Below are 16,308 nucleotides of genomic sequence, written 5' to 3'. Positions count from 1 at the left end.
TACTCTCTTTCCTTGTGTTTCTTGGCATCCCCTTTGAACTGTCTTAATCCAACCTTGGTTTTACTGTATGTCCTGAGGATCCCGAGCTTCTGGCAGTCCCCAGGTATCCTGGTCCAGTTCTTACCACTGGGCTTCCTAGCGATTTTCTAACCTTGGCAGACTGGGCTTTTCTTCTTCCCTTTGTTTCATGAGTTCTAAGGCTTACCCATTCGTGGGTTTGGGTTCCTCCTTAAAACCCTTAATGGATTTGGGCCTACTCTTTTTCTTTATTATAGGCTCAAGTATTTTATTTTTATGGAATTCAATTCTCTGTACCACACCAACACCCCAACATCAAACCCTTTCAATCAACTTCTCCTCACTATTACAAAAAATGATTTTGCACTACTCCTTCATAGAGACCTGAGATTAGGGTTATTCATATAAACTAAGAAGATAACAAAGTTTGGTAGCTAAGGGAGACCCTACTCAATGCCAATGTACTATAATAAAAGAGACAGCGAAAAAGTTATAATAGAGCCTGACCATGGCATTCCACATTGTAATTGTTGTAGTGAGCAAGTCAGGTCAATGGTAGTACAACAGGGAGGTGTTTCTGGCCTATCACGGGTCTATTTCTTAATGGTGTGTAAGGCTTTCGTTGATTATGAGATTAAGGAGGGACGAAAACTATGCTTGCGTTTTGGTGCTCCATATGATGATATCTCTCTCTAGCTTCAAATTTATCTTTTATAAGAAAATATATGTTCATACTCCGATTAAAATGATTTAGTTTCATATTTCAGATTTAAAATTATAAATTTATAGATGTATTGAATGTCGTGTCATTTAAAATTTTAAATGTTGTGGCAATCTATATATTATATAAATCCAAAAAACAAAATCTTAATGGTAAAGAAAACCCTCTCAACTCAAGTGAAATAGAGATCATCTTAATCCTATTTTTGAAAAGTTAAATTCCTACATATCAATTTTAATTAAGTACTCCATATGACATTGCATATGGCTCATGCAGGCTGCATGCACCACAATGAATATGTTTACAACTTTCATGCATGGGAGAGTTTCAATAATGACTAGTTCTTCGGTGTAAAGTCCAAAAGGGAACAAAGATGAGAATACAAAGGGTAGACTATAAAAGTTTTCGTCCGGTGACCACCCAGGCATGAGTCAGGTAAATCTAATCTATAGTTAAGTTTGTGCATATATGGTTTAAACATTCTATTGTACGCAGTGTCTAAAACTAACAAGTAATTCATTATAATAATTTTTTTTTACTGAAACTAATTCTTGATTTGATTGAATCTTAACTTTCTTGAATGGGTGTTTGGCATTTCCCTAAAATTATGAAAATAAACATAATTTCAGAGTGGATATTTTTTTTTTCTTTTTTCTCTCATCAATTACTTCAAGTTTTATCAACTATTAATAGAAATGTGTTATTACATCTTTTCGTAGAAAATTCTTTAATAGAGTGCATCACAAATTGTAAAATTATGAATGTTTACATATGACCTTTCATAGAGAAAATGGGCAAATGCCCATTTCAAAAAAAAAATCCAACATTTTGCCCTCTTTCCTAAACTAATTAGAGAAATACTCTTCTTTTGAAACTCTATTTTCTCAAAATCAAGTTATAAAAAAAGAAAAAGAAAAAATATTCTGGAGCCCTATAGTAGCGTTTTTAAGGAGCCTATAGTAACGTTTTAAGGACCTATAGTGACATTTTGTAACTTGATCTCCATGAAATCGAGTTACATGCAATTTTTTTTTTCTTTTTTTTACCTATAACTTGACTTCATGGAGATCGAGTTACAAAACGCCACTATAAGTCTTTAAAATGTTGCCACAGGCTCCTTAAAAACGACACTATAGGGCTTAACTCGATTTTGAGAAAATTGAATTTCAAAAGAGGGGTATTTCCCTAATTAGTTTGGGAAATATGGCAAAATGCTGGATTGGTTTTTTAGAAAGGACAAAAGCCAATTTTTTCCGGCCTTTCACTCTTTCAAGTTTTCATTAATGAAAGTGGGGATAAAATTGCCTTATGCCCTTTTCACCCAAATTATATAGCCTTATACCCCCCTTCCCAAACTAATTAGTAAAATGCCCCTCTTTTGAAACTCTACTTTCTCAAAATCGAGTTAAGTTTATTGCCTATAACTCGATTTTATGGAGATCGAGTTACAAAACGTCACTATAGGTCCTTAAAACGTCACTATAGGTTCTTAAAAACGTCACTATAAGGCTCCAGATTTTTTTTTTTTTTAACTCGATTTTAAGAAAATCGAGTTACAAAAGAGGAGCATTTTCTTAATTAGTTTGGGAAGAGGGGCATAAGGAAATATAATTTGGGTGAAAAAGACATAAGGCCATTTTGTCCATGAAAGTAGTGATTCCCACTATATATAACATATATAGAAGGAATGAACTTCCTCGAGTACTGGTCTATGCTCACATGTATGTCTACATACCTTCTTATAACTAATTATTGGTTTAACTGTTTAAGAACTTTCAACATTTCAGTAATACTCGAGTGATTTACAGGCATACAGGCTAGGGTGTTTGCAATTAGTAAATTTCCTCATATTCTCAACCTTGACCGTGATTTCCAAGTTAATAATAACAACGCAGTACGTCAAATCAAGATGTATGCTACGAGTAGTTCTTTCAGGCTCAGAGGTTTAATGGCATGATGTTGCATTATCTTGTGTGCAAGTAATCTGCTTCTATGCAATGTTATTAAACTAACTTTCATTTATTTTAAATAGTCTAAACCATTCAGGACATTTTCGTTGTTAGGGGAGAGGGGAAGTTCATAAATCATGTGAGAATGATAGTCTAGGATTTGTCCAAGTATCATAATGCATGGAAAAGTAATGGCAACAATGATTTATATTTAAATCAAATTCTGGAAATAAAAAAAATGTGTCCTTATTTCATTTTAACCTCAAATTTTTATTTATTTATTTATAATTAATTTTTGTGTGTGTCAATAATCAGTTTGTATTTAGATTTTCATCTTACACCCACACACCTTGGCAAGTCAACCGAACCAGAAAAACTTGTTTGTGATATAAATTAAAGTAGCAAGGGTCTATTATGTATCATAGGCTAGAGTTAAACATTAGCTTTGGGAGATTTTGGACAAAATTGGCATTTGCCCCTTTCTATCAAACAACAATAACAATAATAACAATAACAATAAGAATATAATAACAACAACAACAACAATCTCATCTATTATTAAAGGAAGACGAAAAAATGCTTAAACATTAAAAAAAAAATTAAATAAATAACCAAACAAATAAACAAGTGTCAATAACAATCAATCAAGTTAAGATCGAGAGGAAACTTATAAAAAAGAAAATTTTCTTAATAAAACACAAACTTAAGAAAGTAAAGGGCTTAAGTTGTCAATACAATGCTAAATTAAAAATTTTAAAAAATAGAACGAATTACCTAGCTATGCCCTAAAAGACAATTATCTAGCCACTATTCTTATTTAATTAAACTAATCAAATCCTTCGTTTGAACCCTCCTATACACCACGTTTGCTAGTCGTTCCTCTAAATTTTTCACAAACTTTTCCATCAAAGCCGTGCAATGCTTAAGCTCATGCAACTCAAAACCTTCAATGCACTCGTCTGACAAAAACAGTATCGTCTTCTTCTTCTTCTGCCCTCCTCTATTCAAGGGTTGTTGTTGTTGTTCATAAAGAAAGCGATTCACCACGGAGTCCACGGAAGGCTCACCAAAGGTGTACATCTTGTTCATGGGAGAGAAGACAATGGCAGCAACTTGGGCACCACACAAGGTATGGAGCTCCCTAGCCTTTCTGCATAGACCATTGCGACGCTTTGTGAAGGTGCAGTACATGGCTCCCTTGTTCTGTATTTCCTTTATCTCTATTTTGCTGCGTCCCATGCCTTTCGGTCTAACCATCATGTAAAGTAAAAGTGTAAGCAAACCCCAATAAGAGATTCTCAAAAGAAAAAAAAAAACAAGGATTTTGTTTTTGTTTTTTTGTGCTTGCAATTTATCTCAGAAATCAGAATAGAAGAAATAGAAAAGACGTGTGGTATATATATAGAGAGAGAGAGAGAAGTAATAAACATTCCGATTCGATGTAGGAATAGAAATTAGAGTTTAGGTAGTGATAAACTTTGGCAGTTTATAGTGAAATATGAAACTTGGCGTGAAAGTATTGGTGGCGGTGATGTTTTGTGAAATTTATAGGGTTGGCTACACAGAGTTGTGTTATAGAGTGGTCATTGCATGTATTCCTAAGTCTAGTTGGTAACGAAGTATAGACCAATAATAAAATTTGCACTACCACGTTGCTTGCATCAAATACCTCAATAAAACACATATAGTAAAATTAATAAGAATAATAATAACTAGTCACTAACCCGTGCTATGCACGGGATCCTACTTATTTATGTGGTAAACTAAAATGATTTTATAAAATTTTAAATTGATTAAAAAACTACATTATTGCATGAATTGCTCTTGTATAACTTCAATTTGTGTTACAATTTGATAAGGAAGTCATTGTTTGAACGTGCAATGACTTACGAAAAATATTAAAGAATAGTTCATGACTATAAACCTATAACCATTGAAAAGAATCAAAAGATTAAGAGCTTAAAAATTATGAAAATATATATGTATGTGTGACTACACAACAGAGAAATATAAGAGAAAAATTTGTTACACTCAAAATAATAATTCATGGTATAATCATTGAAATTTTCCAGATAGTTTTAGATATTACAAAAATATAACTCAAAAAGTCAGATGTTAAAACTTCCAAAAGGCCAAAAAATATTAAGGAATCATAAGATTTACATCCTATAAATTATTGAAACAAAACTATATATATATATATATATATATATATATGATTTTATAATAGAGAAATATAAAAGAAAAATTGATTACCTTCAAAAGAATAATACATGGTATAGTTGTTGAAACCTGCTAAACATGTTCAAATATTGCAAAAACTAACAAAAATTCAGATGTAAAACTTCCAAAATGCCAAAAATATATGACTATTCAAAAGAGAAAAATAAAAAGAAGAAAAAAGTACATGAACCTATAAAGTAATAAGTTTTAAATTTTAATGGGTCTAAACTTTAAACAAAGAAAAAAAATCACATGTTAGGTTGTGTTCCTAGCAACCTTGAAAGAAAAAGTAAAGGGAAAAAAAAAACCATGATATACCATCAAGCAATAAGTTTTAATGGGTTTAAAATACAAACAATGAACAAAAATAATCATAAACAATCATAGGTGCAGGGTTTGCTTCCTACTATGGCTTCAATTTGATATGTGTTAGTATGAAGGGTTTCAACCTTGGCAGAAGCTTATATTTGTGAAAATTTTTGTTATAGAATTTTCAAACTTTTGAAACATATATCTAATAGAGTTTTATTTAAACTAAACTATTGTAATACTTGATAAGATATAAAACCAAAAATAAAAAGAATCTAAAATAAAAAGAAAGTGTTAGTATGAAGGGTTTTGACCTTGGCAGAAGCTTATATTTGTGAAAATTTTTGTTATAGAATTTTAGTTGAAATAGAATTTTCAAGCTTTTGAAACATATATCTAATAGAGTTTTATTTAAACTAAACTATTGTAATACTTGATAAGATATAAAACCAAAAATAAAAATAATTGAAATAGAATTTTCAAGCTTTTGAAACATATATCTAATAGAGTTTTATTTAAACTAAACTATTGTAATACTTGATAAGATATAAAACCAAAAATAAAAAAGAATCTAAAAGAAAAAGAAAAAGAAAAAGAATATAGTGATGACGTGAAAAATTGTGGGAGATCCAAAGTCTTCGGTTTTATATATATATATATATATATATATATATAGATAACAATAAAAATGATAACAATAATAATAGTAAGAATAACAATAAGAACAATAACAATAATAAGAATAATAATAAAAACAATAAAAAGAACAACAATAAGAACAAGAAAAACAACAACAACAATAATAAGAAGAATAACAATAATAACTAGTCGCTAACTCGTGTGATGCACGGGAAAGCTACCAATTTTTTTAATTAAAAATAAATAAAAAATAAGATGAACTTCCAAATGATGTGACATTAGCTATTGGAATTCAACATCGATTCTCTAGCAGCACATTCTTAGTAAGTGGAAGTTTCATTGGGTGAGCAAGTTCCAAGTCCTGAATGAATTCATTTATTCATTCATTGAATGGATATGAGTATGGGGTCTTGGCTTTTTTAGGTGGTAGATCTTTGGCTACTTCAACATCAATCTAGGGGAGTATTGATTAGAGTGGTGGGTCAAACTCCTCTAATGAACCCAGGCTTACCCAAATCCATTTATTAGTTTGGAGTATCTTGTGGTAGGCTTTGTGGTCAAATTTTCACCTCTTTAGTGGTATAGTATCAATGAAGTCATATACGTCTAGCAGTAAAATAACAATGAAGCAACCCACATTCAACACTAAAGCCATCACAAATTAGAAAGTAGAGGAACAATAACTTATTATGAATCTAGCAATAATAATGGTTTATGAGTCTAGTAGTAAGATATTAGTAAAATGATGTGACATTAGGATTGTAATAGCCATCAAATAATAACAAAATATACATTTTTCTTGATTAAAAAAATGACACAAATAGCTCAGTCATTTGCTAGTGTGACAGTGTTGCATCACTCCCAAATGACACATACACCACAGAATCATTTGGTTGCTTGTTTAGCCAATCAAACAGTAAGTCATTCTTGGATGAGTTACCTAATTGTGTTATTATCAAACAACAAGACATTATTTCATGTCTTCTACTAAATATTCAATGTATTCATTATATTAAAAAAAAATGTTGAAGTAAAGCTGTATCCTGAAATAAGTAAATATAAGAGTTTAATTCCCCTCTGTTTCAATTTAAAACCAAATTGTGCAAATTTTTCTTTTTTAGTCTCCTTCATATCATCAAACAATTTGATTGTGAGAGAAGGCAACTTACCCTCATAAAAAAAAAAAAAAAAAAAAAAAAAAAAAAAAAAAAAAACAACGAGAACTCTTCCTATACATGTTATTTTCTTCAAGAATTAAATAGATTAGCATAAAAATTTCAATGATTCTATCAAATGAAAAAACAGTTCAGCAAAAGCCTAATCTTTAAAATCTAATCTTTAATAGTTCTATTTTTTTTTTTAACTCATGTTTTCCATAGTGACCAGTAATTTAATGAATCAGCTAACTTTGACTCATATTGATTCTTTCCATGTATTCCATAGTGACCAGATTTGATGAATCAGCTAACTTTAACTCATGTTTTCCATAATGACCAGTAATTTATAGAGGAAAAGGAACCCAAATATTAAAAGCAAAAGCCTAAACTAAATCCTCTAATTGATTTAAGAATTCCATTTTGTTTTATGCAGTTACTTTCAGTTATAGTCTTGCAGCCTTGCAAGTATTTGAATGTATCTTATCTAATCAATGTGTCAACTACATCATACCTTGCATGTCCATACGTTCATGTGTTTGAAGACAAAAATAATGTTGTTGAGCAATACAATATTCAAATTTGAAAAACTAAACAACACTGTGCTTAAAGGCATTTCTAAAATTTTAACAATGTTAAGCTACACTCTACAATTTTCTGTTTGTGTTGAAAAAAGTTTTAAACACTTCGGTCACATGGGCTACAAAAAAGGTTTTAAGCACTTTACACATAGTTTAATAGTTTAATTTCACTTCTAGAGAAATTATAATCAACATTAACTTTCAAGCTCTCTCATGTTCCTTCAATCAAACAATAAAAAACAGAATATTGATTCAAAATGACAACCATATATTTGCTGTGTGTTTGGAAAAGAGCGTACCCAAACAACCTTCAAGGATCCTTTGTTGTTTCTTGAAATAATCAAATATCAGTTTCCTTTTCCTACAATTAAATGCATTCCAAAAGAGCTTAACATCAACTATGTCAAAGAGTAAGAATTTGTTCGATGATATTAAAACTCCAAGCATAAAAGCAAATTTAAAACAGCAACCATATATTTATAAGGTTTAAAACAGCAAGAAGGTTAGATAGATAAATATTTATAAGGTTAAAATAAGATATTAAAACTCCAAGAATAAAAGCAGATTTAAAACAGCAAACGAATACCAAACATAACTTTTAGAAGAGAGCATTAAATGATCATTAGATTCATAGATTAATATTTGATTTTGTAGAAGTTCAAAATACCTCAGTTAAGAAGACTTTTTGTTGCAATGCAAGTACAATGATAGATAAGAAACTAAGGTGAATACAATCCTCAAGAGACTAATTTTCAATTTCAAAGTCTTAACTCATATTCCAATGCTATTGATTCGAAATAACTTGATTCAAAACAAACTGACTTGAATTGAACTATTCCTAAACAGACTAACTCAAAGTGCACTTAATCAAAGTAAACAAAAGTAGATCTGATCCTAAGTCATAATTCTAATATCAAATTGATTGATAGCAAGTAAACAAAAGCAGATCAGATCCTAAGTCATAATTCTAACATCAAATTGATTGAAAGCAAGCATAAATGCAGACCAACCATAGACTACCACTAAACAAATTCAAACCCATAGCTTAGTTTCCACACAAAAGAAATCAAATTGATTATCGTCAAAACACAATACTAAACTCAGTTACAGAGTTCCAAACCCAAACACTTATATAGTGTGTGTACGAACTCAATTACAGATACAAAGAGAAACACAGCTAAAACTACAATTTAATCAACTCTAGAATACAAAACAGAAATCAATGAAGTTGGGGTAGAAAAACTCAGAAAGGCTAAGAAAAAAAGTTAAACTAAAAGCTAAGAAATCCAAACTATTCTAAGTCTGAACTTGAAACAGTCAAAACATAAACTACCCAGCTATAGCTTTAGTGTAGTTATATCAATAATTGAAACTTAAAGAGAACACTAAAATAGTTAGAAACCGGCTGTATTTTTTCTGCAAAAATTGATATAACTACACTAAAATTTGAGTTTCATGAGTTCTTTAAATGTAAATAGAATACTAATCACAGAGGCAAACGTTACAATTCAAATTGAGAGAATACCATACCTTTAACCCTGATTCGAATGGAGGAAAAGAATGAAGACAAAGGCAATAAGAATAAACCTAGAAATTGAATAGCCATGAAAAAAAAAAAAAAAGAAAAAAAAAAAGAAGACTAGTAAGAATCAACTATTTATAAGATAATAGTTATAGAGTCCTAATAGCTATAGAGTTCGGATTCAAAAAAAGAAAAAAATATATTATTAGTTACCTTTGGGCTAGTTTCGACGGGTTGGATTAGGTGTATTGCCGATCGACATAGTTGATGGGCCAGGGTTGGATGAGACCCACAGCAAATTGGGTGCCGGTTCTGCATGCGGGTAGTTTGTGGCAAATGGGTGGTCTGAGGAAGAGCGTGTCTATGGGTTTGTGGGTATGGTGGGCATGGTGGAAGATGTCTGTGGGTTTGTGGGTATGGTGGGTGTGGTGGGTTTTGATTGAGGATTCTATGGCCATGGGCTTCATGAGATTCACAGCAAATGGGGTGCTGTTTCTGGGTTATAGAGGTTGGATGTGGGTGGTGGGTGGTCTGGGTAAGGGTGAGTAGAAAGTCACCGGCACCGATCCAATCGACCGATGCCGATCGTCTCACACCGCCATTGCAACCGACCGATGAAGCTGATGTCGGCGATTGGAGCACGAAGGGAATCCCGATGCCGGTGCGGTGCGGTCACCGGAGTTGGAAATCTGAAACCGATATATGCCGAACTGAACCAATACCTGTATGTATATCGTTCTCCACTTCTCAGCTTCTCCAGTTCTTCTAATCTAAGTTCTCATTTTAGATATGACGTCATTCGAACACAGGTTCTCATTTCTATTTTTTATTTAATAAAACATTGTTGTATGATCTGGGTGTTATTAAAAAAAAAAATAATAATAAATAAAAGACAAAACAATGCCGTTTTGTTTTATGTTTTCGGATTCTGCCCACTATAAATTCATTCTTTTGTGACCATAACCCTTTAACTCTCTCTCTCTCTCTCTCTCTCTCTCGTTCTAACCTTTCTCCTGAGTTTGAAGATGGGACTATCCGTATATGGCATTCTACCACTTTATAGGTACTTTTCTTTTACAGTAAAAGTATGTCTAAAGTTTTATATGCCTCTGAGGTTGGCTTGGTGTGAGAGCCTCTTTTGTTGACTCTTTTCCTTTAGAGACTTTTTTCTTTGGTGGTAAATCTAGAGTTGATAAAGGTGTTCTTAGATAAGGTATAGGAAATAATTGTTCAAGTATATTATTTTAGCATTTCATTTCTTCTGTGGCCTATATTTTCCTTAGCAAATAGTATTCTGTCAAAAGGAAGCCACAAGGTGCTGGGGCTTTTTAGATTGTTTATCCATTCTGGAGCTCCTTGTTTCTTATTTTAATACTCTAATATATCTTCATGTGAACAAATTTTTTGCTCAGGTTTTGGATCATTACTGTTTAGGTGAACAGATTTTTTTTATAAAGTTTCTATTGAACATATTTTTTTTTTTTATAGGTTGAACAGATTTTTTTTAATTAAAAAAAAAAAAAAACAAAACAAAAACAGATGGTTAATGTTTCAAACTGACCAAACCGATTAATCTGAGCTGATCAAACCGCACTACTATAGGTCAAAAAACTAATCCTAATCGGTATGCATCGGTTTTAATTATTACAAAACCGATTCCTATTGGTTCGGTAACAAATTTGAGAAAAAACTGAGCCGACCGAACCACGCACACATCTAGGTTTGAGGAAGGAGATTGATTTCGATGTGTGTTGGGTATGGTGGGTGGTTTGAAGAGCTGTGGGTATTTAGATGATCGAGGAAGAGCTGATAGAGAAGGAGCTGGTAGAGGAGGAGCCGGTAGAGGAAGGCAGGGAAGATATGGCAGACGATCGTGGAAGGGAAAGGCAGAGCATCGTGAAAGGGAACTGAAGCAACCCAAAAACTAAAAGATTTAAACTAATGACGTTTGTTTTCAGGAGTTGTGTTTCTCTACAAATTTAAAATAAATTTTGTATAGTCATGTGTCTTAAAAAAATTTCAAAATTACAAGCTTTTATTTATTTTGTTATTGTATATTAACCCACACAGGTACAATTAAAATTAATTACAATTATATAGTTCAAATTATGCATTTTTTAGAAGAGATTCAAATTATATATAGTATTAAGTTATAATTTTTTTAAACCATACATTTCTAAAATATATACGTAATGGTTTCTCATCATATATGTGGACACATGGCGGAAAGTTAGACTCCAATTAAAATTCAATTAAGAAATTAATTGGATTTTGACTCTTTGATTTGTACACTCAATAATTCACTTGGCACAAAATTAAAAATTTAATGGGACATGTGGCGTAAAATTGAGAATCCAATTAAAATATAATTGGATTTTTTTCGACCTTTGGCTATATATATATATATATATATATATATATATATATATATATGTCTTAATGGTATAATTGCATAAAATCATTAGAATTAATCAGTTAAAGCACATAGTGCAGTCTGCAGTGGGGCATATGCTAGGGCTATCAAAACTATATAAGAAATTATCAAAATATCCACAGGTGATTATTGGTTTGAAAACTTTAACATTTCAGTGGTGATCAAATGGTTTAGAGTCATACAAGTTTGTTGTCTACAAATACCCATGTACTCAACCCCTTAACCGTGATAACTAAGTTATAGAATAATAACAAGGCAATTCATGAGATGACCTATTTTTAATGGACACACAAATTGGTCAAGATGTATGCTATGAGCAGTTCCTTTAGGCTCAAATGCTTTTTTTTTTTTTTTTTGGTTCTAATATGCTCAGAGGTTTTTTTATTTATTTTTGGAAAAATTACATTATACCATTCTAAACTATACATCAGATTACACTTTGCACCTTAAACTATTTAAATGTACACTTTATACCCTAAACTATCACACTTTGCACCTCGGTGTTACTTTTACCGTTAAGTTAGATTGAAATTAATAACACATAACTTGCACATGATTTTTGCTAAGGTGGCACACTATCTAGACCAAAACACCCTTTCACAAACAATTAAAAACAAGTGCTTATTTAGTTTTTTTCCAGGTCATTCTCTGCATACTGCATACAGGTCTTCCCTCTCTCTCACCTAACCTCTCTTCTCCTCTTTCTCATTGTTAAGTTGCTTCTCTCCCCAAATCAAACATACAAGTTATCTCTAAGTCCAAAACAAAATCATCAACGGTATCAAAACAAAGTATCCTAACATTTTTGGTTTTGCAAATTAGATATAAAAGTACTCAGTTAATTTGTATGTACAAAGTATCATAACATTATAATAATCAGTTTCTATGTAGAATCTCATCTTACACCTGGCAGATCAATTGACTCTGTAGTGTGGACCACTCCATGGAATTAGAAAAGCTTGTTTGTGATATAAACTAAACTAGCAAGGATCTATTATGTATCATAGGCTAGAGTTGAAAACTGGTTATCTTTGGGGGACGGATATTCCCATTTTTCTTATCACAAACCAATCTCTAAAATAACATTGGTTAGCTTTGGAAAATGATATTGCCATTTTTTTTAATCATAAACCATTTTATAGAATAACATTGGTTAGCTTGAGGATTGATATTCCCATTTTCCTTATCACAAACTAATCTCCAAAATAATTGAACTCCAACCCAACCCAAACTTGTCGACCCACTTAAACATGAAAGAAAAAGGTTATAAAATGTTAAAAATTATATTTAGTACATGGTAAGTGGAAGAAGCTAATGGTGTTTACCCTTGGAATATTAACTATCAATCTATTGGGTTGGGTCTAGACTTTGAGATTGTGGACAGTTTAAAGTGTGAGGTTAGCATTCCTACTTTAGTGCTTTTAGCATTCTACACATTGATCTACCTCCCACCATGGGGGGACAATCCTATGGATTGCAATCCTAGAGTTATTACCGATCAAGCTAAGAAGCATTGGGTGTGGAAATGCATTGCTCTCTAATTACACTGCAAACTTGTTGGTGACCCTCACATTCTCATTGTTGAAGAAAATTGGACCCAAGACCTATTTTTTGTTTTTTTTTTCTATTTTAAATCCTTTTTTTTTCCCTATAGATTCTTACCTTAAGACACTTATGTGGCGTTTGGTATGGGGTGATGTTTTAGGATTCTCAAGAATGTTTAAATATTTCCATGTTTGGTTGCAAATCACACTAGGGAATCAAATGCCAGGAGAATTTGGATTCCCCCTTTAAGCCCCTCTCAGTAGGAACTTGGATTCCCTTTAAAACCGGTGGGTATCCAAATTCCCAAGCTTTAAAGGAAATTGTTTTTTTTATAAATTGACAATTTTAACCATTTTTCCTTATCATTTAAGCAATTAAGATAAAATATAAAACAAATCATCAATATCTTTTCCCTGGTCTTTATCTTTTCCCGCCAAAACAATATAAACAGGATAGACAACTATGTTGATATATTCTTTAACAAAGTTCTATTTAGGTTTCACATGTGGGAAAAAAAAAAATTTGAAGAGGACCCTCCATTATTGCTAGGTATTCACTTTTACTATTATGTGTGTGTTGCTCAACAAATTATTAATGGATTTATTTTTATGGAAATTTGTTAATGTATCTATTTGTCTCAGATCTTGGTTTTGTTAATGTATTTGTAGGGGTGAAAGGCCCAGGAGTACATATTTACATATGTGTTGGGCTAGGGGCCCAATCCGAGGATATTAGGCGGTCCAAGGACAAATAAAAATTGTCATAAGGGTCCGTGTTAGTGGGTAAAAAGGCAAGGTCTAATCATGATCACTTAGGAGTGGTTCGAGGAGGAATGTCACCTCAACTGAGCAAGACTGAGGTCAGACGATGTGGTCTGCCCTCAAGAACGACGTTCTAGACCGTTCCATGGATGGGGATAAGTATTAGGAAGGAATAGGACAGAGAAAAACTATGAAATATCTAAAGAAAGTTATGAAATATCTAAGGAAAAACTGCTACCACTGCATTGAATGCACTGCAACTAACTCTCTGGCCATATTAAATGAGGAGGTGATATCTGAACAGTAGTTTTCAGCCTTACAGCTACTACCCAAAGACTTTAGGAAGGTGCTGATGGGACAAGAATCAACACCAACACTCTGATCTGCACGTGGATGGTAGAGATGAAAGGGGAATGTGATATAAAATAGAAGGGGAGACCCTGAGAGAAGGGGATCGGAGATTTGAGAAAGAAATACTATAGTAATCAAAATTGTATTTGTAACCAATTTCAAGTGATATATACAAGAGCTGATCTCCTCAGACTGTGCCGAGGATGATTTTTCTTAGATAAATCCAGTCTTCTTTTACTTGATTGTCTTCTAAATCCATTCTAATTATTATCCAGCTCATTAGAACCTAGTCTTCCAACTCACTCTCTATAAATTCATTGTATTGGGCTCATTAGGCCTAGTTCCACTTACACTTTGGGCCTGGGATCCAAATCGTGTCCTTACAGTATCTATTATACTTGTCATTTTGAAATGTTAGACTACAATTTTAATAAATTTGTCATAATTAATAGTTTATATTTTGTTTTTCATTATTTATTTAGAGGAATCTTAATAGCTTCCCAATGAAACCAAACATAGGAATAGCTACATTCCTAGACATCTAGATTGCAAGGAATCACATTCCCAAGAATCTGAATGCCAAGAGTAATGTAGATTCCCCCATACCAAACGCCACATTATAGTTACAAATATTTTTAACATTTTGCTTAATAACATAGGTTGCTTTGAACTCACTGGTTTATGAGAAGCAACATAAACTAAGAATCATAATGAATTGATGATAATGCACAAGCTTGGCGACGTGCCTTATTGCATAATTTCTTACCTTTTATTCCCTATTGTATCTTCTATGTACATGTTAATGAAGGTCGTCCTTCCCACCGATCATCTTGTAGTTGTGGATTGTGGTGTTTATTGTTATGTTTGTAATTTTACTGTTGTATTTATGTCTTAAAAAAACATATGTTCAACTCCAAACTGATTTTTTTCAACTTTAATCCATATAAATTTTTCTTTCATACAAGAAGGGGGGAGGTTCAGGAATCAAAATTTAGAATGGAAATATTGTTAACCTTAAACAAAATTATTTTCTTGTTATGTTTATGTTATTGTTATTTTATTAAATGTTTTCTTCAGAAAAATAATTCTAAACATTATATACCTATAACATTTTTAGAGTTTTTTAATGATATATGAAAAAAATAATAGTTGTAATCTAACATAGGCAAAGATTAATTTAGCCAAATACATTTAATACTCTATTTAGTAGCTACAATTATAAGACAAAAATGATAGTAATTAGATTCAATCAATCATGACATTCCTAAATTTAAATAACCTAATAGAAATTTAAGAAATTATTAGTAATTATTTAATTAAAAAATATAGGGGAAAATTGTCAAATTATTTATAGGGGGACTAATAATTGCTTAGGGCTTGAAAATTTTGAAATGTATGTGTTTGTTACATATATGTTTAATATATTTGACTTTTAAAAACCTAATTAATTTAAATAGTGATTGAATTATTTTTTTATAGTTTCTATTTATATTTGAAAAAATAACATTTGTTTGTGAAAACAGAATTAGACTACATCTTTTATTTACTAATTTTTATTCAAGATTTATGACCATTTTTAAAGTTCAAATAGTGTACAAAACACCCTTGAACATTTAGACCCCCAAATACAAAATAACCAATTCAAACTTTATGACAAACAAAAAGTGTGCAGAAAATGAATACAAGCTATAAACAGAATTGGTAAACAATCTAAGCCAATTAAAATCATATCCACATCAGAAAATAAAAGGCAAAGATTAAGGGAAGAAAGATGCAAACACAAGGACAACACAACAATGTATTATCGAAGAGGAAACCGTAGCTCTTGGCGTAAAACCTCTCCGTCGCCCTCCAAGTGGTAAGTAATCCACTAGAAAATGTAGTTGGGATACATGAACAACAATAGACCCTCTAAGCCTAATCTACCTAGTGTACCTAATCCCTCCAAGCTTCTTGCTCCAACGAGGTTGCGCCGAACCTATTTCTTTTCTAACTTCCTGAATTCCGCTACTTGACCATAGCATCAACCAATGTGAAATTGGTTCCTTCCTAACTGCTTCCCAAAACACCAAACAACCCTCTCACAGTAATGGATATGGTG

At 31.8% G+C, this 16,308-nt stretch overlaps 1 protein-coding gene across 1 annotated transcript; it reads right to left on the bottom strand.

The window, feature by feature from the left end:
• Positions 1–3,501: 3,501 nt before the first annotated feature.
• LOC126728319 (agamous-like MADS-box protein AGL62) lies at positions 3,502–3,945 on the bottom strand. Its single transcript, XM_050434166.1, has one exon. The coding sequence runs from the start codon at positions 3,943–3,945 to the stop codon at positions 3,502–3,504; it is 444 nt and encodes a 147-aa protein (XP_050290123.1).
• Between the last annotated feature and the right edge of the window lie 12,363 nt (positions 3,946–16,308).

Source organism: Quercus robur, chromosome 5 (genome assembly GCF_932294415.1).
Source record: "Quercus robur chromosome 5, dhQueRobu3.1, whole genome shotgun sequence".
Lineage (NCBI taxonomy): Eukaryota > Viridiplantae > Streptophyta > Magnoliopsida > Fagales > Fagaceae > Quercus > Quercus robur.
Note: the sequence above shows the minus strand (reverse complement) of the source record. Positions and strands in the feature narration are given on the sequence as shown.